Raw genomic sequence first — 22,103 nt, forward strand, 5'->3', positions numbered from 1 at the left:
GTGCGCTGGCGAAGGCAGATGCCTCACTGGAATCACTGGAGCTGGAATGGGGTCCACCCGAAGCAGTGCGTCCTCGAAGGCCTCTGCCAGCTCGACGGCCTTGTCCATTGTCTCTGGACTGTGGCGAGCGACCCAGGCTCGAGTCTCTGGTTCCAACACCTCCAGGAACTGGTCGACCGCCACAGACTCCATGCTTTGTTGGATGGTCCGTTCAGTGGGACGCAGCCAGTGGGTCAGATGGTCCCAGAGTTGCTGGGCCATGATGCGAGGCCGGGTTCCCTCCAGCCGCTTGTAGCTCCGGAAACGCCGGCAATGCGTCTCCGGGGTGATATTAAGGCGCCGGAGGATAGCTGTCTTCACCTAGGAGTAATCTTCCGCCGCCACATTGCTCAGGGCCTGGTATGCTGCTTGTGCTTCACCAGTTAGACAGGGGGCTAGTTGGGCTGCCCAACATCCGGCTGGCCACCCTGACACTGTAGCCACCCGCTCAAATGTGGTCAGGAAGGCCTCCGGGTCATCTTCTGGGGTCATCTTTTGCAGACGGATTTTGGGCATTGGCAGCACTGGTCCAGCTGCTGCGACCGGGACCTGAGCTTGGGCTTGGGCCACTACCAGGTTCTGAATGGCCAGACACATGGCCGCCATCTTGTCAGCCATCGCAGTCATGTGGGCTGTACGCTCAGCATCCCTCTGAGCATCCCGTTCTTCCCGACGCCGCTCTATACCATCACGGTGTCTCTCCTGATCCTCCAGAACGGCTTGCAGGGTGTGCCGGTCCATGCTCATCCTACTTCTGACACCACCTGTGGGAGGGTAGTGGGTGGAGCTTTTGGGAAGGACCAGAAATGACAGCACACAGGAGCCGGAAATGGAGATTAGTCCTTAGAGCCCTGTACCATCAATGGTATCAGGGCAGGGTTTTATTTTACAAAAAAACAATAAAAACAGAACAGTCCAGTATTGCAAAAAATAAACAAGAAAACCACCTGGAATACCAGCAATGGTAAACTCAGGTTTGAAATAAAAAGAGTAAACAAAAATGTCACGGTTACAAAATAAATAACAACAAAGGAAGCACTGGGTTTCGTTGTGGTACTGCGGTGGGTTTCCTCTCACTGCTTCTTAGCTCCCTTTCACAGATTAATGGCCAGTCCTCGGTTCCTCACTCCGGTAATCCAAGTGTCCAAGGTTTTCAAGCTTCTGTGAATAACAGCAGTGAATAAAAGCAACACAACAAGCACAGCATGTGTTTTCAGTTCAGCCCAGGGAGAGCAAATGGCAAAACCATACTGCTTAAATACTGCCAAGTCCCACCCCTGCAATCAGCACGCTGCCCCACGTCAGCCAATCAACGAGAACAGCACAGCTGATTGCAATGATGGGACCCGACGGCCGCATGGTTCTACCCTGGGCCAAGATGGCTGCCTGACCCGGAACTTCCTGCATGGTCAGAGTTCAGCCTCCTGATCCAATCACGGTCAACCCTACACAGCGCTGCCGGTGGTCGGGAGGGCAAATTACAACAGGGACTCCTTCCAGTCCTGTCACAATTTGCAGATGACACAAAAGTAGGAGGAGTGGCAAACACTGTTGCAGCAGCAAAGGTCATTCAAAATGATCTAGACAAGATTCAGAACTGGACAGACACATGGCAAATGAAACTGAATAGAGAAAAGTGTAAGGTACTGCATTCAGGAAATAAAAATGTACATTATAAATATCATATGGGAGATACTGAAATTGAAGAAGGAATCTATGAAAAAAACCTCATCTTAAATAGTGTTCAGTTCTGGTCACTTCACTACAAAAAGGATATTGCTGCTCTAGAAAAAGTGCAAAGAAGAGCGACCAGAATTATTCCAGGTTTAAAAGGTATGTCATAGGCAGACAGGCTAAAAGAATTGAGTCTATTCAGTCTTGAACAAAGAAGACTATGCGGCGACCTAATTCAAGATCATTCACACAGCAGTATCCACCCTGTGTACACTAAACCCTGCCACCGGGTTCTTTCATATATTTACTCTTTCACAGCTCCGCCTGTTACTCGTTTGCACGGTATTGATAATGAGCATACAGAACAGTGCAACTCTCACCTTTGCACAGGTAAGCTTTTCCTGGAGGTTTCGTAAGTTTGAGATAAAGAACTAAAGATTGCTGAGTCATTTGGTTGAATGTATGTTCCCATAATTCATTTCTAAACACAGGATTAATGTGTCATATACAATAACAGTCATCATTCTTAGTCCAATAAGGAAGAGTATTCTAGTCACTTATGGTCTTTCATTTCAAAGTACAGTAAGTGACCGACAAACAGCCAACATAATACTATGACTTTGCAATGTGGCAGACGTGTTTGAATTAAAGGCACTGCAGAGGTGAGCAGCTACAGTCCTATTAGAACTCTGTGAGCGGTTACAATTAAAACTGACCAGAGACCCATAACCACGGCTACATTAAAACTGCCCTTTCTAGTTTTACATGTATGAACACTCAATCAGGAACAAGATTGTTCCGCATTGTGAATAAATGAAGGTTTGTGCACTTAAAACAAAGCAAAACAAAGGTGCTTTCTGATAAATAATTACAGAGCATTCATGGAGAGCGCAGAGTGTTGTTGTCAGACTATTCTCTGCTAACAAAGCAACAAAAAACACAGGGCTCTTCAGCAGCTGCACCTGGCTGATCAACAGGCAGCCCTAGCTCTAGCTCTGAATCATTTTTAATGGAAAGCAGCCTCCGATCAGCTCTTCTCTTCAGTTAGCGGGCCGCTGCCTGTGGAATATGGGATCATTGTTTCTACACTACACAGGATTATTAATGCAAGGATTCTCAAACCTGCCTTTCTGGATACCATGATAAGACAGGAGGTCAGGCTGAGCTCCAGGGCTACTGTACCGGCACTGCAGTGTCAACAGCCAGCCCATTAGTAAGTGTGACTACCTGCTTCCAAATACAATGTCCTATCAGAGATATGCATTTCCAATGCAAAGACAGACCACTAGAGCTGGGATGTGACTGACTGCTCCATGTATAGCAGGGGAAATGAGGTAAGCAGCATTCCAAGCAATGGCAACACCATAGACTGAAAGCAGCACAGGTCCTGTCTAGCAGTGGTTTAGGTGGTTTAGAACACCAGCGGCAGCCTCATCCTCCTGTAGCTGCCATTCTGCTACCCTTTGATTCAGCACCATTGGAGTTCCACTGCCTGCATCACCGCTGAAGATGAATTGTTAAGTAGATCCAATAGCGACTACAGTAAACTCCCTCCAGCGAGCGCCTTAATATGTCTCCCCATTAAATGCGCTCTCTGTCAACCTCTTTGAAGATCTCTGTAACTGGGCTGGATCTTTATTAAGCCCATTTTACACAGTCCCTTTAGTGGCCAACAGGGTGAAGCCTGGTCCATGAAACAAGCCCTTGGATGGGGCAGTTCTAAGGTTACATACCTCAGAAATGTCTTCATCTAGGCAATGTGGGGAAGCTATAAAAAAGGCTAACAAGATACTCGGATACATTGTGAAAAGTGTTGAATTTAAATCAAGGGAAGTAATGTTAAAACTTTACAATGCATTAGTAAGACCTCATCTAGAATTTTGTGTTCAGTTCTGGTCACCTCGCTACAAAAAGGGAATTGCTGCTCTAGAAAGAGTGCAAAGAAGAGCGACCAGAATTATTCCGGGCTTAAAAGGCATGTCATATGCAGACAGGCTAAAAGAATTGAATCTGTTCAGTCTTGAACAAAGAAGACTACGTGGCGACCTAATTCAAGCATTCAAAATTCTAAAAGGTATTGACAGTGTCGACCCAAGGGACTTTTTCTGCCTGAAAAAAGAAACAAGGACCAGGGGCCACAAATGGAGTTTAGAAAAAGGGGCATTCAGAACAGAAAATAGGAGACACTTTTTTACACAGAGAATTGTGAGGGTCTGGAATCAACTCCCCAGTAATGTTGTTGAAGCTGACACCCTGGGATCCTTCAAGAAGCTGCTTGATGAGATTTTGGGATCAATAAGCTACTAACAACCAAACGAGCAAGATGGGCCGAATGGCCTCCTCTCGTTTGTAAACTTTCTTATGTTCTTATGTTCTTACAGGTCCAGGTTAAAGTTTGCTGGTTTGAAAACAATGTTTTCTGCTTTCAGCTAAAGAAAAGCCCCATTATGGCTTGGCTTGTGCAGTGAATAGAAGAACTTTATATAATTGTACCGAAAAGGTTGATTTATTTTGCTACATGTGCTGTGTTTAATATGATTGGTCACATATTTGGTTTTGCATGACTTATGCTACATTTTTTATTTCATTCCAGGTTGTTTTAATATTTGTTACTCTGTAGGGTTAGGAATTGTAGACGACACTGAAAACGTTAGACGGGAGGTGTAAAACAAATCAACCAAAATACACTCTGAGGCAGTTAATAAAGGGTTAACTGACCTGTGATTATGCCAGCGGTGATGTAGAGCTGGCCAATGGACTGAGTGAAGGAGCTGGTTGCCATGCCGATGCCACTCAGCAGCCCGCCCAACATGACGGTCACACGACAGCCATAGTGCTCCACCAGCACACTGCACAACGGACCTGTGGGTGAGAGAGGCACTCAGCAAACACACAGCGTCACTCCACCAGCACACTGCACAGTGGACCTGCAGGCAAGAGAGGCACTCAGCAAGCAAGCACACAGCATTACTCCAATAGCACACTGCACAGCAGACCTGCGGGCAAGAAAGGCACTCAGCAAACAAACAGCATCACTCCACCAACACACTGCATAGCAGGATCAGAGAGGCACTCAGCAAACACACAGCATCACTGCACCAGTAGATTGCACAGCGGGATCAGAGAGGCACTCAGCAAACACACAGCATCACTGCACCAGTAGATTGCACAGCGGACCTGCGGAAGGGAGAGGCACTCAGCAAACACACAGCATCACTGCACCAGCACACTGCACAGCGGACCTGCGGGCAAGAGAGGCACTCAGCAAACAGACAGCATCACCCAAGATTACAAACAGCCATCAGAAAGTCAAGCAGACACACTGATTCACCAGAAACCTACACAGTCAACTTCCCTTTTCTCTCTATGTATAATTCTCTATTTCCTTACTCTTGTAAAACCCTCACAACACGGAATGTGTAATGAATGGTGTTTATTTGAAGATCATGGAGAGTGGAACAACATGAAACACTTTGGCCTCAACCCCACCTGGATAGTCCCCCACCCTGTGGTTGACCAAGGGGAAACTGAAGAAAGGTGGTGACTGGGGGAGGGAGGGATGCAAACCGAATGATCAGTAAGAGCAGGATGGGACGGGCCAATGTATATACAGTGCAAAATAGGAATTATCCAACCCCCTTGGATGTTTTCACAGTTTGTTGTGTTACAATCTGAAATCTTAATGCATTTAAATTGGATTTTTTTTCCTTTGCATTACACAACCTACTCAAGACTTTAATTGTGTGAAAAAATGGGGGGGGGGGGGGGGGGGGGGGATAAATCAATTAAAAATAAAAACCTGAAAAGTCTTCATTAGATAAGTATTCACCCCCTTTGCTATGACAATCCTAAATAAGCTCAGGTGCAACCAATTGCCTTCAGAATTCACACAATAAGTTAAATGGAGTCCATCTGTGTGCAATAAAAGTGGTTCACATGATTTCAGATTAAATACATCTGTCTGTGTAAGGTCCCACAGTTGGTTAGTGCATTCAAAGGAAAGATCAGGGGAGGGGTATAAAAAGATTTCAAAGGCATTGAACATCCCTTGGAGCACAATCAAGTTGATCATTAAGAAGTGGAAGGAATACGGCACCGCCCAGAATCTGCTTAGAGCAGGTCGTCCTCCCAAACTGAGCAGCCGGGTAAGAAGGGCATTGGTCAGAGAAGCCACCAAGAGGCCAATGACAACTCTGAAAGACCTACAGCATTCCATGGCTGAGATGGGAGAAACTGTCCACATGTCAACAATAGCTGAGGTACTCCTCAAATATGGCCTGTATAGAAGAGTAGCAAGAAGGAAGCTATTTCTGAAAATAGCATGTGGGAGACTCTGAAAAGATGTGGCAAAAGATTCTGTGGTCCAATGAAACATAAATTGAACTATTTGGCCTAAATGCAAAGTTATATCTGGTGCAAACCCAACATAGCACATTACCCAGGTAACACCATCCCTACTGTGAAGCACGGTAGTGGCAGCATCATGCTATGGGGATGCTTTTCATCGGCAGGGACTGGGAAGCTTGTCAGGGTACAGGGCAAAATGGACGGTGCTAAATTCAGGCAAATCCTTGAGGAAAACCTGCTTCAGTCTGCAAAAGACCTAAGACTTGGAAAGAAATTCACCCTTCAGCTGGACAATGATCCTAAGCACACAGCTAAAAGCGACACTGGAGTGGCTTAAAAACAAGAAAGTGAATGTCCTAGAGTGGCGCAGTCAAAGCCTAGACTTGAATCTGATTGAGAATCTGTGGTAAGACTTGAAGACTGCTGTCCACCAACGATCCCCATCTAACTTGACAGAGCTTGAACAATTTTGCCAAGAAGAATGGGCAAATATTGCACGATCCAGATGTGCAAACCTGGTAGAGACTTATCTCAAAAGACTCACAGCTGTAATTGCTGCCAAAGGTGGTTCTACCAAGTATTGACTCAGAGGGGGTGAATACTTATCTAACCAAGACATTTCAGTTTTTTTATTTTTATTAACTGTTGTTTCACAATAAAAATTGTTTTGCCTCTTCAAAGTGGAGTAGGTTGTGTAAATCAAAAGGAAAAAAAAAATCCCATTTAAATGCACCAAGACTTCAGGTTGTAACACAACAAACTGTGAAAAAATTCAAGGGGGGGTGAATACTTACTATGGGCACTGTATATATTTTTATGACCCACTAAAAGGTTCCCAAAATAAATGTATAAATGCATGTTATCTGGTCCAAATCCTTTCCCTTGTGCACAGTGCAGTTTGACTAGTTAGTCGTCTGTGCAATCTTGATCCAGCAATTAAGTGAGGCTAAGGTTAGCACAGCACACACACGTCATTTACTGCAAATTGTTTTTTACATTTCTTCTCTATTTTATAATGTTTGTATTGAGAGTGGTTTTGGGTTCTGTCACGCCAATGTTGAGTGATTTGAATTGTTTTCTTACCTGGACTGAAGTTTGTATTGAGCTGTCTGGACAATCTGTCAGATAGAGAAGAGAGGGCAGTGCAAAGCTGCCGGCTGCTCACAGTAAAAGCATTCCAGGTCCAGGGGGGGGGGTCCCCCCAGGTCCCCCCAGGGTCCCCCCCGACCCCGAGCTTGAGGCTGGCCATTCTCGAGGATGCTGAGTTAGTAACGGGGTTATGCTGGAAGCAGGGGATGTAATGGCAGAGTACAGTATTATTTTATTTTCAATCTGTTTATGATCTGGAGTCAGTTCCATATTCAAGTTTACTTTTATTTGATTAAGTTTTGAAATGTGCATGTCACTCTGCTAGTTAACCAGCAAACAAACATATCTCCAATGCCAACCCTGTCTCTACCTTCTTTATCTCCCAACCTGAACTCAACTGAAGCTAATGTTGTAACAGTGAAACTCAGTGAGGACAGAACCAAGAGTATTATTAACTGTTTAGCGTGTCCATGATTTGTTGTACACAGGGCTTAATTTACACAAACAAAAAGGTATGGGCTCTTATAATGAGGAAGTGTAGCACCTGTACTTATAGACTTTGATTTACAGGCTTCAATACAGTAGAGCACGTCATATCACATTTAGTTGGTTCCGGGGTACACTGTATCTCAATGGGAGTGGTTATACTACATTGTAGCGAGCATTGTACATTAACACTATAGAAAGAACATCAGTCAACATTGTTATGCAATAAAACACTACGTATTTGGCAATTTACAAATGTGCATGCCAAAAACAGTTCTTGCTGTGCTTTCCCTGTCTACGGTATGCTAAAGTAATCTTTTTGCTGCAACCTTTGCCAAGCCATGCTTTACTAAAGTCTTCAGGTTTAAACAAATACCAGTGGTGGGACGACCCGGTTGTTGTTAAAAGCGCTAGTCTTTTGGCTTTTCAATATTTGGGATGTAAAAAAAAAAGTAATTCTTACTTAGACATTGTACCCTAATATATATCGTTGTACCAAACTACAGAAGCTTCGAATTGCATTTGGCTAAAATCCACTGAACAATAAATTTTATACAATCATTTCTAACCTTTCAGGTCGTGTGCAATTACAAAGCGATTATGATGCCCTTCAGTATGTGCATGCACAGGTTAACAGTCCCTCTAACATTGAGCCAGACAATCACCCACAGTACTTGCAGAGAACCTACCCCCAGCGTGCAGCACGGCCGTCATTATGGAAGGCACCCAGGAGGTCTCACTGTTGCTGGCGTGGAATTGGCTCTGCAGTTCCGTGTAGAAGATGCCAATGCAGGAGGGGAAGGCCAGGGTCAGCGCCAGCACCAGAATAGTGGCCAGGAGAACAACCCAGCCCCATCCCCCGTCCGGAGCAGCAGGTTGCCTGTCTGCGGGCGAGGGGGCATGGGCACCAGCCCCCCCACTCCCACCCTCTGAGGAGCAGGAGGAGGTGCTGCGGAGACGGGCCGGCCAGGGGGGTCCCTCGCAGGCTCGGCTCTCTGCCTCTTTCTCACACATTTCTAGATCTCCTCCGTCCACCATTCCCCCGCTGGTCACTGCTCTGCCTCTGTTAACAGGAAAGATAATAATGCACAGTGTGAACGAACGTCTTCCACCACTACACTCCACTGCTGCCAACAGGAAAGATAATAATGTACAATGTGAATGTACACTGATGCTAAATTACTGAAAATGAAAAGTTTCAGAATTAAACACGTCACACCTTTGCAAGCCGATCACACTCCATCTCCACGCGTTCAGGATTATGTAAACCCTTCTGAATACAGGTCAGGGTGCCCCTTCTGTAGCAAATTAATCTGTCATGAGAGGGGCACTTCGTTTGAACACAACTGTATACTACATATGTCACATGTTGCGATGTTTTGCAGAGCCTCATTATGTAATAGTGAGCTGAATGCCAGTGTCTGCAGGGACGAACCCAACTTAAGAAAAAAAAGTCAGTATGTCAATACAGGTATCGATATAAAAGCAGATTTTATACCGTCCTTTAGAACCGCACATTCAAAATCATAACACGTTTTATTTAAAAGAGCATCGTAACTACTAATGTTAGATGTTTACATTCACGTATTCTACATCATATACAAAGTAGTAGTACGTGCAGAGAAATTAATTAAAGGCAACCGCAGGACAAATAATAAATACAAAAAAAAAGCCTGTATACATATTTTGTTATGGTTTTGCATTTAAATGGCTTAAAAAACAAACAAATTAAAAAAAAGACATTGAGAGGAATCTAGAAGGACAACATTGATTAAAAAATAAATACGTACCCCAACATTAACATTGGTTTGACCCACGGTCTGCACTATTATCAGCGATGTGTATGCAACAGAAATCGCTGGTAGAGTACAAAAACGATTAATTAAACTTAGGCTAGGTTGTTGTTATCTTAGTATGTTTTTATTCTCTATTAATTAAATTATACTCGGATTGAAAATGGCAAGAGAAAGAACGTAAAGTTTTTTAAACGTAAAGTAAATTTAAAGTAGGCTATAAACGTGGAAGCGGACTGTCTCTCTCTGCGATGAGAATTTAAAAATAAATCATTTTAAGAGATTTTTAACTAGCGGTACCGGGAATATGACTGCATTCCAAGAATTAAGCACTACTTCCAGTTAGACCCGCTAAGTACGAAACCAAACACATCTCTGCTCCTTCGCGTGTTCGTATATACAGCGTTCAAAAAATAAAAGTTCCAGCTAAAAAATCTAACTCAAAGTGAGTCTATAAAGAACGACATATTCAGTAATTCACAACGCAATCGGTAGTGCTGTAGGTCTACAGTCCTTCTATAATTCAGCCCTGGAGTTATTGCGACAGAAACTGGCAATGACATTTGTGAAAGACTGAGTTTAACAGATTACTTTAGCCTGCTACCTACATGGACCGCACGAACAATAATACATAATCTGTAATTATATATGTAAATACGACCATCACACATCAAGGGCTTAACATTCAAACGTGTATCAATAACTTCGGCAACAGCTTCAATGAATATCCTAATTCCACAAGGCGTAATAAACAGCAGATAAGTAATATTGTACCTAACTGCTTAACGTAATGTTTAAATTATTTAAACTTAACTGAGATAGACGGCACACGCGACTACTTCAAAAAAACGGATTTTAAAAACTTGAAAACGATGTCTCTCCCAGGTATGCTACATATACGCAGCTTCTGAGTCTCACGCCTTCTCCGGTCCTGCGCGCTTCCATGTACAGCCGGGCTCCTTAATGAGCTCAGTGCTGCTGCAACTAGACCCTGCTTTCTGGAGCGCTGGTCTCTGCAAGGTTGCGTCACTCACTGCAGCTGCTGTGGGTATCTCGCTGACACATATCGTGACATTTCGAAGCCAAGTCACTCTCATGCATTCTCACAGCCTATACTCTGAATTTGACATTTTAAATGTTCAACAGTGCTGTCAGCTATTGCGTTATTATTTATTTTTTTCCACGGTACTACTAGCCAGTTTGAATTGCCCACAGGAACCTAATAATATAGTCACGACCAGTCCGGAACTGAACATTCATCGACATATCCGTGAACTGTTCGAGCGACGATTGACGCACCAGTGTTTAATAGTCTGTTTTCAAGACATTTTCATAAAAGGGCCCTAACTGCTTAATGTTCACAGTTTACACGATTCCCACGTGACTGCTTACTACCTCATTGTTTGTCCAGTTTGTTTACATAACTGTACAGAAATTATATTGTGTCCAGTAAAGGCGGAATTTCGCGAGGCGAACACTCTCAGACGCGTTCAGTTTGTTCACTGTGGAATAGGTACAGGTATTAGTCTTTTTCTTGAAATTAGTTTGTTCTGTTTTTTCTGTTTTAGCATCATGGCTGACAGCGATCTGCTGATACTGTTTGTGCTTTGTAATTTTTTTTTCGGTCAGAAGTATTTATATAATATGTTATAAACTGCCATTAATACTATTATTATATTTACCAGTATTTCAAGTACGTTGTCGTTTACAGAGAATCAGCAGTACATTTCAATTCTAAGTTAAATTAGTGAGAAATGAATGGACATCTAATGTTCCTATCTCATTGTCTAAAATTGATACTCCGATCGCACTGTTTGTTTTCGGAAAATGAAAGCACGTCCATTATTGATCGCTTTAATGTTACACAAGCATCTTAAAAGCCTGATTAAACACGTAACTATATGTAACAGCGTGTTCTAAGTCCAATGTGTTTAAATGCAAATAAAAGGTTTATATCTTAAATGCATGACGTGACAGTAAACAGAAGGAAAATACACGTAGTGTAAATTTAACGTTTAAAAAAATTTTAAAACCCAAATAAAATCTATTTTACACGTTCGTTTTTTCCAGCTAATTTACTGCTCTTGAATAGTTTTTCTTATTTTCTCGGCTCTCTCTCTCTCTCTCTCTCTCTCTCTCTCTCTCTCTCTCTCTCTCTCTCTCTCTCTATTGACACTGAATCCTCTCACCTCACAAATGTGCAAGTTAAAAGAAAACGCGTAATCGTGTTTCTCTACTTAACCACACCAGGGACCTTAGGATAGATAAAGTTAAAGCACAGGAGTAATTATTTTGAGAAGTTAAATAGTAAAATAGTCTTCACTATTGGGTGCATACAGTGTGAATATAAACTAAAGTGTATTGAATGAGGCTAGCTTGCAAACAGAGGAAGTTGTAAACCAGGAAAATTGATCAAGTGCAGCGATTGTCAACTGACTATTGGCTTACAATAACAGCATCATGTACCTCTGAGCTGTATACCAGTACATGGCAGCATTAACACAAATCAACCCTATATCTTACACCTCCCCTTTTACTTAATAAACTATAACTGTAAACTTAACTCAAAGTAATTATTTGGTTTATTATCAGACTGTATGAGAGGTTTTGTTTACTTTGTTATTTCTTCTTTTTTTTAGTCTATTTTTTCTTTTAGTCTTTGTGCTTTTACAGAGGAGTTATGACAGTTCAGAGCCGCCACTGAAGCGGCTTATAGGTGTGTATGAAATGCTATACCGCCACTGAAGCGGATTGTAGGTCAGTGAAAGGCTATACCGCCACTGAAGCGGATTGTAGGTCAGTGAAAGGCTATACCGCCACTGAAGCGGATTGTAGGTCAGTGAAAGGCTATACCGCCACTGAAGCGGATTGTAGGTCAGTGAAAGGCTATACCGCCACTGAAGCGCTGTAGTGAGTATGGTTTCAAAGGCAACATGCACGTCACTACAACGTATTATGTAAGGGGCGGGCAAGCACTGCTGAGGCACAGCCACGGAACCTCGGCGTGCACTACGGTGTCCATTTTAGGACATCCTCAGAACTAACCCCTCTTCGACTCAATCTTCAGACATCATACCGCACCCCTCTTCGACTCAGTCCTCAGACCGCTTCAAGCCATACTAGCCTTCCCTACCCTTTTTTACGGTTATACTGGAATAGTTGGACAGAAATTTAAAAAAAGTACATCGTAAATTGTAAAGAAGTACGTGGGCTCTGTAAAGTACAGTCGCGCTTGGAGGTGAAGGGGCTATGTTTCGTATCGGCCCAGCAGCCTATGGGCGACGGGCACGAACCGCAGGAACTGCTGGGGATTGGTCGTGGAGTTGGATGAGGCGGAACTGGCTGTTGCTGCGCACTAGTGATAGGGGAAGTGATTGTTGTTGGAAGCAGAGAGAGAAACGAGGAAACAGAATAGTTTCACCCTGAGATTTCTTTTTAGTTCCAGCCTGAGATTAATTTTTGTTATTGTTTTGTTTTAGGGGTGTAGGTCGTGGCCCACAGCGACCTGTTAAATTGTTAGTTAACCTTGTTAAAGTGTCTTTGATCATTTATTATTGTAATAAATAAAGATCGAGTTTAGGACCTGAAATCGACTGAAGGGTCATTGTTATTTTTGTTACAATATGTTTTCACATTTTTGAAATTACTTTTAATATAGGTTGCTTGTGTTTTGCAATGTTGAAATAATTAGTAATTCTATATTACGTTTCAGGATTAGTTGATCTTAAGTACGGTAATAGTGAAATATTTCCGTAATTTAAACAAATCGAATATACTTTATTTTTTAATGAGGTCAATGTAAATTTAATTACATAATTACAAGTTGTAATTTACAATCAAATCTAATGTTTTTATTGTATTTTATTATATTACTTTATAGGTAGCTAGCTATTATCAATTTTGTAATTTGTTGCTTCTGACCTTCAATTATCTTTAACCTACTTATTAAGACATTATTTTCACGAATATTTACATTAACTCATAAACAACTTTTAAAATTAAAATAAAGCAATACATAAAATGGGAAGTGTGCATGTTACTTAGAAAAAAAAGTTAGGAGTTATTGGTGTATGTTTTCATTTGAAGGATACGGTTGTGGTTTTCCATCGTCTGATTTTCAGCTTTGCAAAACACAAGCAACCTATATTAAAAGTTATAAAAAAAAAAAAAAAAAAAAAAAAGTGAAAACATATATTACGTAGTTTCTTTAACATACTTTCAAATTAATGCATAACACATTAATATAGGCCTATTTCATTTATGTATTTTTATTTTTAAAATCATAGTACTTATCGGTCTCTTAGCAAGTAAAACTACCGTTAAATTTCGCTATTAAAATCGCTATTCCAGTATAACCGTAAAAAAAGAAAGTGGATAGTATGGCTTGAAACGGTAGTAGTAGGATTGACTCAAGGAGGGGTGAGGTCTGATGTCTGACGATTGAGTCGAGGAGGGGTGAGGATTGACGCGAGGAGAGGTGAGGTCTAAGGATCTCCTAAAATGGACACCGTAGTTCAGAGTCATAGCGCCGGTACCTCTACTTTTTAAAATCTCAACACAGTTGTATTAAGTCTGCATATTCTTGCGCGCACTAAAGAAAGACTGTCTGCTGCCACGTTTGAAGCCTACTTTAAATTACTTTACGATTTCAGCTTGAGTGCCTTTAAGTAAGATGACACAGGCTGCAACTCTATTGTCGTTTTTTTATACACAAATAAACATACTTGATTTGAAAAACGTCATGAACGATACAAGCAGCTTCTTACACTACTTGGTTTGATTAAACGAGTAGTACACAACAAATTATGAAAGCTGAACATTAATTTAAACAAAGAACAACTGCAACTTTTTATTTATTATATATATATATATATATATATATATATATATATATATATATATATATATATATATATATATATATATATATATATATAGGAACATTAGTCTGCTATATTATATTAAACCAATACAATAAAAATAATAATGATCTGGTTCTCTTGCCCTTTTCAATTAATATAATTTAATTAATAGAGAATAAAAACATACCAAGTTAACAATTACCTAGCCTAAGTTTAATTAATCGTTTTTGTAATCTACCTGCGGCTTCTGTTGCATACACATCACTGATAATATAGACCATTATTACTGCTGATAATATAGACCGTGGGTCAAACCAATGTTGTTGGGGTGTGTTTTTTTTTTTTTTTTTTTTTTTTAAATCATTTAAATGCAAATCCATAACAAAACATGTATACAGGCTTTTTTAAAAAAAAAATATTATTTGTCCTGCGGTTACCTTTAATTTCTTGCACTCACTACTACTTTGTATATGATGTAGAAATGTGATTGTAAACATCTAACACAAGTACGTACAATACTCTTTCAAATACATGTGTTATGGTTTTGAATATGCACTTCTTAGGGTCGGTATTATTGTCATTGCTCCAGGCTGTAGCTCAGACAGAGGTCTTGCTGAATGCCTTCTGTCATAAAACTTTCTATATGACATTTTAGCACATTTATCTGCCTGCTTTACTCTTTGGAAACTTGCCATCGTGGTTTGAGAACCTTTGGAAGTGTTGGAACAGTTTAACGAATCTGTTGTCCCATTAACAACTGAGCAGCAGGAGTTGCTCTGTAGCTCAGAGCCAGGAACGGGTTTCAAAATCTTCTTAGCAGTCTGGACTGCTCTCTCTGCAGCCCCATTAGCTTGGGAGTAGTATGGGCTTGATATTTTGTTTACAAACTCATAAGCACTGCTGAATGTTTTGAACTCTACAGAATTAAATTGAGGTCCATTATCAGAAATCAATTGTTGTGGAATTCCATAGCGTTCAAATAAACACTTGACCTTATTAATCACCATCTTGCAGGTTACTGTAGGTATGTGTAATATTTCCAAAAATCTGGAAAAATAATCCACTACTACTAAGTACTTCTGACCTTTCAACACACAAATCCACAGCAATCATCATCCAGGGTCCCTGTGACAAAGCAGTTGGCATCAGCGGCTCTCTGCGCTGAGCTGGTCTTGCAATCTGGCACTGTGGACAAGAAGTGACCTTGTTTTGAATTGATGAACTTATCCGCGGCCACCATACTGATTGGGCAGCACACTCCCGGCACTTGGTCAGTCCAAGGTGTCCATCATGAATTCGATCCAACATCTCTGCTCTCAGATCTTGTGGAATAACAATACGTGAACCATAGGTCAAAAGTCCTTTAGTGGAACTCAACTGGTTTCAGAAGTCAAAAAAACTGTTTAGCCTCCAGTTTAAACACTGATATTTTGGCCAACCTTTTTCAACATATCGCATTACTGTTGTTAACTGTACATCAGAAGCAGCAGCATCCCTTATTTGTTGCACATTGAAGTCAGATGTTGGCCACTGCTTTCCCAAAAGCATCCATGTAAGCTTGTGCTTCTTTATCCAAGTCAGTTTCTTTGATATTCTGTAGTGGGTGTCTTGACAAAGTGTTGGCAACGAGAAGACTGCCTCCTGGTGCATGCACAGCCTTTGGATTGAACCTCATAAGCATTATCAGTAATTGCTGGCATCTCAAAAGAACTTGGTCCAAATCTTTATTAATGATTAGGGGAACCAATGGTTTATGGTCTGTTACTAGCTGGAAAGATTCAAGTCCACATAGAAAATGTGAGAAGTTTTCACAAGCCCATACACTCACCAGGCACTCCTTCTCTATCTGTGAATATTTAAATTCTGCAGAGGTTAGTGTCCGTGAGTGTTATGTATTAGGTGTGTTCTATGTGGCTTGCTGTACTTGTTATTATGGGATTGCAGAGGAATTTCTGTTTTGTTCCTGTTATGTTCCAGTTAATCAAAATAAAGAGATGCTGTCATACCTTTACCTCTGTCTGCTAATTAAAATACTGTAGTTAAATATAACAACCTGGCGACAAGGACGATGGACTTATGCCTGCATGGACAGTCAGAGAAAGAAGAAAAATAATTTTTTTAAAAGTAAGGACATTTTTGTTTTTTTATTGTGTGGCTGGACTTTTGAAAGTGAAAGTAAAATGGTACACAGGAGTGCAGTGTGTGCTAGTAAAAAAAAAAAAAAGATTGCACAAGGATTATTACTGAGTAAGTAAAAATGGCTACAGTAACAGGGCCAATGGGACGTTTTGATGAAAATGTGGAGCAGTGGAGCTCTTACACTGAGCGTTTTGAGTACTTTGTTGTTGCACATTAAATTGCAGCTGATAAGATGGTTGCAACTTTAAGTTTGATGGGAGGAAAAACCTTCAATTTATTACGAAGTTTAGTGCAACCTGACAAACCAGGCACCAAAGTTTATGCTAAAATAGTGCAAGTCCTTCAGGCACACTTTTCACCAAAGCCATTAGTGATAGTAGAGAGATTCAGATTCCACAAAAGGAGAAACAAACAAACAATCTCCCAGTTCACAGCAGTTCTAAAAAAGCTTGCTGAACACTGTGAATTCAATGATATGTTGAATGACACTCTTCAGGACCGGCTGGTCTGTGGTCTTTGTAGTGAGGCAATACAGAAGTGCTTATTAGTCAAAGCTCACCCTGCAAAAGGTCATAGAAATTGCAGTTTCTATGGAACTGGCAGCGAAGGAAGCTCAACAGCTACGCACATTGACCAGAGTATACAAGGTAGCAACAGAGTTCACAAACAAGACTGCAGGGAGTCGAGAATGTTACAGCTGTGGGAAGACTGGTCACCATGCATCAGAGTGCTGGTGTAAAGACCTGGTGCGTTGGCAGTGTGGCAAAAAGGGTCATATTGAGCGGGCCTGTAAAAGTAACAAAGAAGCAGCAAACAAAACTGGCAAATAAGAGAAAAAGAAAACAGCATTTTGGAACAGCAAAAGAAGAAATCTCCATTTTGCAGATGTACAGAGCGACACCCATTCTGAAGAGGCACCACTGCATATTTTGACCATCACGGGGGCATCACATGGCTACTGGGTAATACCGCTGTTGGAAGGACAGCCACTGCATTTGGAACTAGATACCAGAGCAGCAGTATCACTGGTGTTAGATACTGTATACCGGGAGAAACTTCAGCATCTTGCCCTACGGCCAATGAGAACTGTGCTGAAGACATATACGGGAGAAGCTGTACCAATGATGGGCACCACCAAAGTTAAAAGTAGAGCTTAATGGTCAGACTGCTAAATTACCGCTATTTGTGGTGAAAGGAAACTATCCAGCTTTACTTGGCTGCTTATGGCTGGAGAGGATCCGAATGAACTGACCAGGAGTGCACAAGACAGCAAAAGCAGAAACAAGTTTGACACATGTATTAAAGAAACAAGCTGCCGTTTTGGAAGGTGCATTGGGAAGTATGAAAGGAATGTCTGTGAAACTGAACATCAAGCCTGACAGTAAACCAAAATATCTGAAGTCCAGACCTGTACCATACGCCATCAGACCGAAAGTTGAAGCGGACCTGGAACGTCTGATTAAAAACGGAGTTCTAGTACCTGTTACCCATAGTGATTGGGCAACACCTATCGTCCAAGTACCAAAGAAAGATGGCTCCGTTAGGATTTGTTGGGATTTTAAGGTCACTATTAACCCGGTGTTGTGTGCAGAACAGTACCCACTTCCACATATTGATTACCTTTTTGCGGTCCTGGCTGGTGGGCAGAAATTCAGCAAGATTGATCTGTGTCAAGCATACTTGCAGATGCATGTTGATGAGAAGTTACAAGAGTTACTGACCATTGTGACACACAATGGACTATACCGGTATTGTCACTTACCCTTTGGAATAACGTCTGCTCCTGCCTTGTTCCAGTGGGCCATGGACCAGATCTTGAGTGGATTACCAGGGGTCCAGTGCTACTTGGATGACATCGTGGTAACTGGCAAGAATTAAGAAGAACATCTCAATAATCTAGATTTCACCCTACAAAGACTGGAAGAGTATGGCCTATGAATCTGCAAAGACAAGCGCATTCTTTCAGCCTTCAGTTGAATATCTGGGGCATGTAATTGACTCCACTGATCTCCATAAGGCTCTGTAGCAGGGGGAGATCTGTGCTGACTCTGCTGGCATGTTCACAGTACTGCAGGAAGAGGGCGGCAGTCGTCCAACAACCGCCTCTGAGTCATGGCAGTGACACGGGGAGGTGGGAAAGTGGGTGTGTGGACTTTCCCCCCTCTCTGAATGGTTGAGAGGCGAGTCTTGGGAGATTGCTAGCCCTATAAAAAAATGCTCTGCTGTTTCCTCAGCCCTTTAAACGCGCCGAGAGTGCGGAAGCGCTGGTCCACGACCGAGAACCAGTCGGAGAGAACGGAACGGAGGTTCAGAGCGAGACAGTGAGGGCGGAGAACCCTTGGGCAGACCCCTTAAAAGTATAGCTGAGCAGGCTAGTTAGCCCAAAGAAATAAGGCACCCTTCAAAATAAAACTGGGCACCTGTGTGGTGTTTTCAAGTACACCTGTCTGTCTCCTGGTCAGTGAATTACGTGGTTGTAGAGGTGGGATTCACTGGCATTGCCCCAAGCAGTGCATCCACTGACCAGGAGACAGACAGGTGTACTTGAAAACACCACACAGGTGCCCAGTTTTATTTTGAAGGGTGCCTTATTTCTTTTTAGCCCGCAGATGGCGCTGTGGGTCCGTGGTCTGATTTACCAACGATGGTAAACAGAACCACGGGCATACCAAGCGAGGGTACACAATACCGGCGCCCTTGCAGGTGCTTCGAAACAATAATTCAAAACAGAAGGCACAAAGAAACAGGGAAAATAAAACAGTAACAAAACTACAAAGAAAACGTGCTGCACTCTGCAGCAATATCCCGGTCGCCGCTGCCCATGTGACCCGGATCACCGTCCTACGCTGCCTGCTAACTAGCCTGCTCAGCTATACTTTTAAGGGGTCTGCCCAAGGGTTCCCCGCCCTCACTGTCTCGCTCTGAACCTCCGTTCCGTTCTCTCCGACTGGTTCTCGGTCGTGGACCAGCGCTTCCGCACTCTCGGCGAGCTTAAAAGGACAGAGCTGAGGAAACAGCAAAGCATTTTTTTTATAGGGCTAGCAATCTCCCAAGACTCGCCTCTCAGCCATTCAGAGAGGGGGAAAGTCCACACACCCACTTTCCCACCTCCCCGTGTCACTGCCATGACTCACAGGCGGTTGTTGGACGACTGCTGCCCTCTTCCTGCAGCACTGTGAACACACCAGCAGAGTCAGCACAGATCTCCCCCTGCTACAGGCTCCTTCAGAGGTTAAGGCAATCGTTGAAGCCCCAGCTCCCCAGGATTTGGGCCAGCTATGCTCTTTCTTAGGGCTACTGAACTACTATGGGAAATGTATTTCTCATTTAGCAGCCATTCTGAAACCCTTACATGAGCTTCTATGCCAAAACAAGTCCTGGAAATGGTCACAAAACTGTTTTTAATAAGACTAAAGAAGCATTACTAAATTCAGAGGTCCTCATAAATTTTGATCCTGCGTTACCACAGCATCTGGCTTGTGGAAGCAGTTGTGTCTCATATATTGCCATCAGGACAAGAGAGACCAATTGCTTTTGCATCACGGACCTTAAGCAAGGCAGAAAACAATTACGCCCAAATTGAACGTGAAGCACTGGGAATTATCTTTGGCATTTGAAAATTTCACCAATACCTATTTGGACGGAGGTTCACGCGTCTGACAGATCATCGCCCTCTCACTTCAATTTTTGGGCCGCACACAGGTGTCTCATCTTTGGCTGCAAGTAGGATGCAACGTTGTGCATTGCTGCTAGCAGCTCATACATATGATATCAAATATCGAAGCTCCACCTTACATGACAACGCAGACTAGACTCCCCTTATCAGTCAACCATGCAAACATCATTCCAAGGGACATTTTCTACTTTGGAGAAGTAGTGAATACACCTACAACGTTAACCCACCACAGAGAGGCGACCTCCACAACATCTGAGTTTATAGTAGTGGCAAACCCACATGAGGCAGAATAATCCCCAGGGTTATGCAGGGAAATGAGGCAGTCTACCCTCATTCCCTAGTTTAGAATTTGTTATCTTTAATGATCACTACTAATAAGGCGGGTGGAATTGGTTATGTATTAGGTGTGTTCTATGTGGCTTGCTGTACCTGGCAAGCTCAGGTTATTATGGGATTGCAGAGGCATCTGTTTTGTTGCTGTTATGTTCCAGTTAATCAAAATAAAGAGATGCTGTCTGATCGTACCTTTGCCTCTGCCTGCTAATTAAAATACTGTAGATAAATATAAAAGTGAGCAAACAGCAACAGGCTTGAAAACAGATTCCTGTTTTTGCAGTAATACTGTTCCTAAACCAGGCATCAGCTGACACCATGGTTGATTTAGAAATATCAAAAAATGCCAGTACTGGAGCATCAGACACCAAAGCTTTCATGGCAGTAAAAGCTTCCTCTTTTCTTGGACCCCACAACCAAGCTATGCTTGAGCTTAGCAATTCATTAAGTGGCTTTGCAGTGACAGAGAGGTCTTGCAGGTATCTCCCCAGGTACTTTATCATTCCCATGATTCTTATGAGTTCCGTTATATTAGTGTGTGTTTGCAACTCCTGGATAGCTTTCACTTTTTCTGGATCAGGACTCAATCCATTTTTGCTGACTCGATGTCCCAAAAACTGCTTTGACATAGTCTGCATGTTTCTTTATCCAGCTTTAACCCCAATACACTAATTATTAAAAAACCTTGTCCATCATGTTCTGCCATGGAAGCTCCAAAGACCAGAATGTCATCCATATAGACTGCCCCCCCCCCCCCCCCCCCCCCCTCCCCCCCTCAGGCCCTCTAACAGCTATGCCATCTTGTTCTGGAAATTTTCAGGAGCACTTGTTATGCTAAAAGTAGAAGTTATAAAGATGGTCAGTTTTGTACTTGAATCGTCCAAAGGGATTTGCCAAAACCCACTTGAGATGTCTAATCTTAAAAAGACTGTAGCCCCAGCTAGTTTTAGAGTAATTTCTTCCAGAGTAGGCAAGAAATACTTTTCTAGAGAACTGCAGAATTTAGGTACTTGAGATGCAACACAGATGCATATTTTTCCATTTTCCATCAACAAAACTAAAGTTGACAGCTTGCATGGTCACAGTGCAGCACATAGTATGTGACCGATTAAACGTATCAGTGAGGTTAACAGCGAGGTTTTCAGACATTGGTATTCTGAAAGGAGAATTTCTGCTCTGCTGTTACCAAAAGTGGAAACTGAGTTAAAACGTATGGAGATTAATGGTGTAATTGAAAGAGTCCAAGACCCAACTGAGTGGTGTGCCCCAGTTGTTCAGTTGTCGTGGTACCTTTGTAAGCACAGCCTTCACTCGCATCATACTCGCGGGCCGGATTGGACACTGCTCCTGGGGACCGCGTCACGTGGTGCGCAAGGCGCTGTCGATATATAACGCTCCAGAAAAAAAAAATTATATTGAGAACAGAGTGGTGTCTGGCTGCGCTTGTCTGTGCTGGTTTGTTTAGCTATGTTTAATACAACAAACTTCAGAGGTCTACGTGACTCTTATCTAGTGTGTCTTGACGAAAAATACAACCCGTGGTAATGATGACATGGCGTAATCTATACGAAAAATGCACTTTTCTGAGCACAGTACCGGAGATTGTGCATCCGCAGAAAATCGAGCTGCAAGTTTCACACAGTACAGAGCACACGGGTGCAATTA

The 22,103-nt window shown here is 42.4% G+C and overlaps 1 protein-coding gene across 8 annotated transcripts in view; it reads right to left on the minus strand.

Moving 5' to 3' along the window:
* The window catches only part of slc16a5a (solute carrier family 16 member 5a), a 45,638-nt gene that overhangs the window by 21,206 nt on the left and 2,329 nt on the right, over nt 1-22,103 (minus strand). For 2 of the 8 annotated variants that reach the window (XM_041220013.1, XM_041220014.1), the window contains exons 2-4: nt 18,192-18,293; nt 8,325-8,698; nt 4,432-4,575 (exon numbers count right to left, since the gene is read on the minus strand). In XM_041220013.1, the coding sequence (XP_041075947.1) occupies nt 4,432-4,575; nt 8,325-8,673 (493 nt within the window). In that variant the 5' untranslated portion in view covers nt 8,674-8,698; nt 18,192-18,293. Of the gene's footprint in view, nt 1-4,431; nt 4,576-8,324; nt 8,699-8,854; nt 9,269-9,425; nt 9,458-10,241; nt 10,453-18,191; nt 18,294-22,103 lie in introns of those variants that run through there. The other 6 variants (XM_041220011.1, XM_041220012.1, XM_041220010.1 and 3 more) reach the window with 6 other exon arrangements.

This window comes from Polyodon spathula, chromosome 20 (genome assembly GCF_017654505.1).
Source record: "Polyodon spathula isolate WHYD16114869_AA chromosome 20, ASM1765450v1, whole genome shotgun sequence".
Taxonomy (NCBI): domain Eukaryota; kingdom Metazoa; phylum Chordata; class Actinopteri; order Acipenseriformes; family Polyodontidae; genus Polyodon; species Polyodon spathula.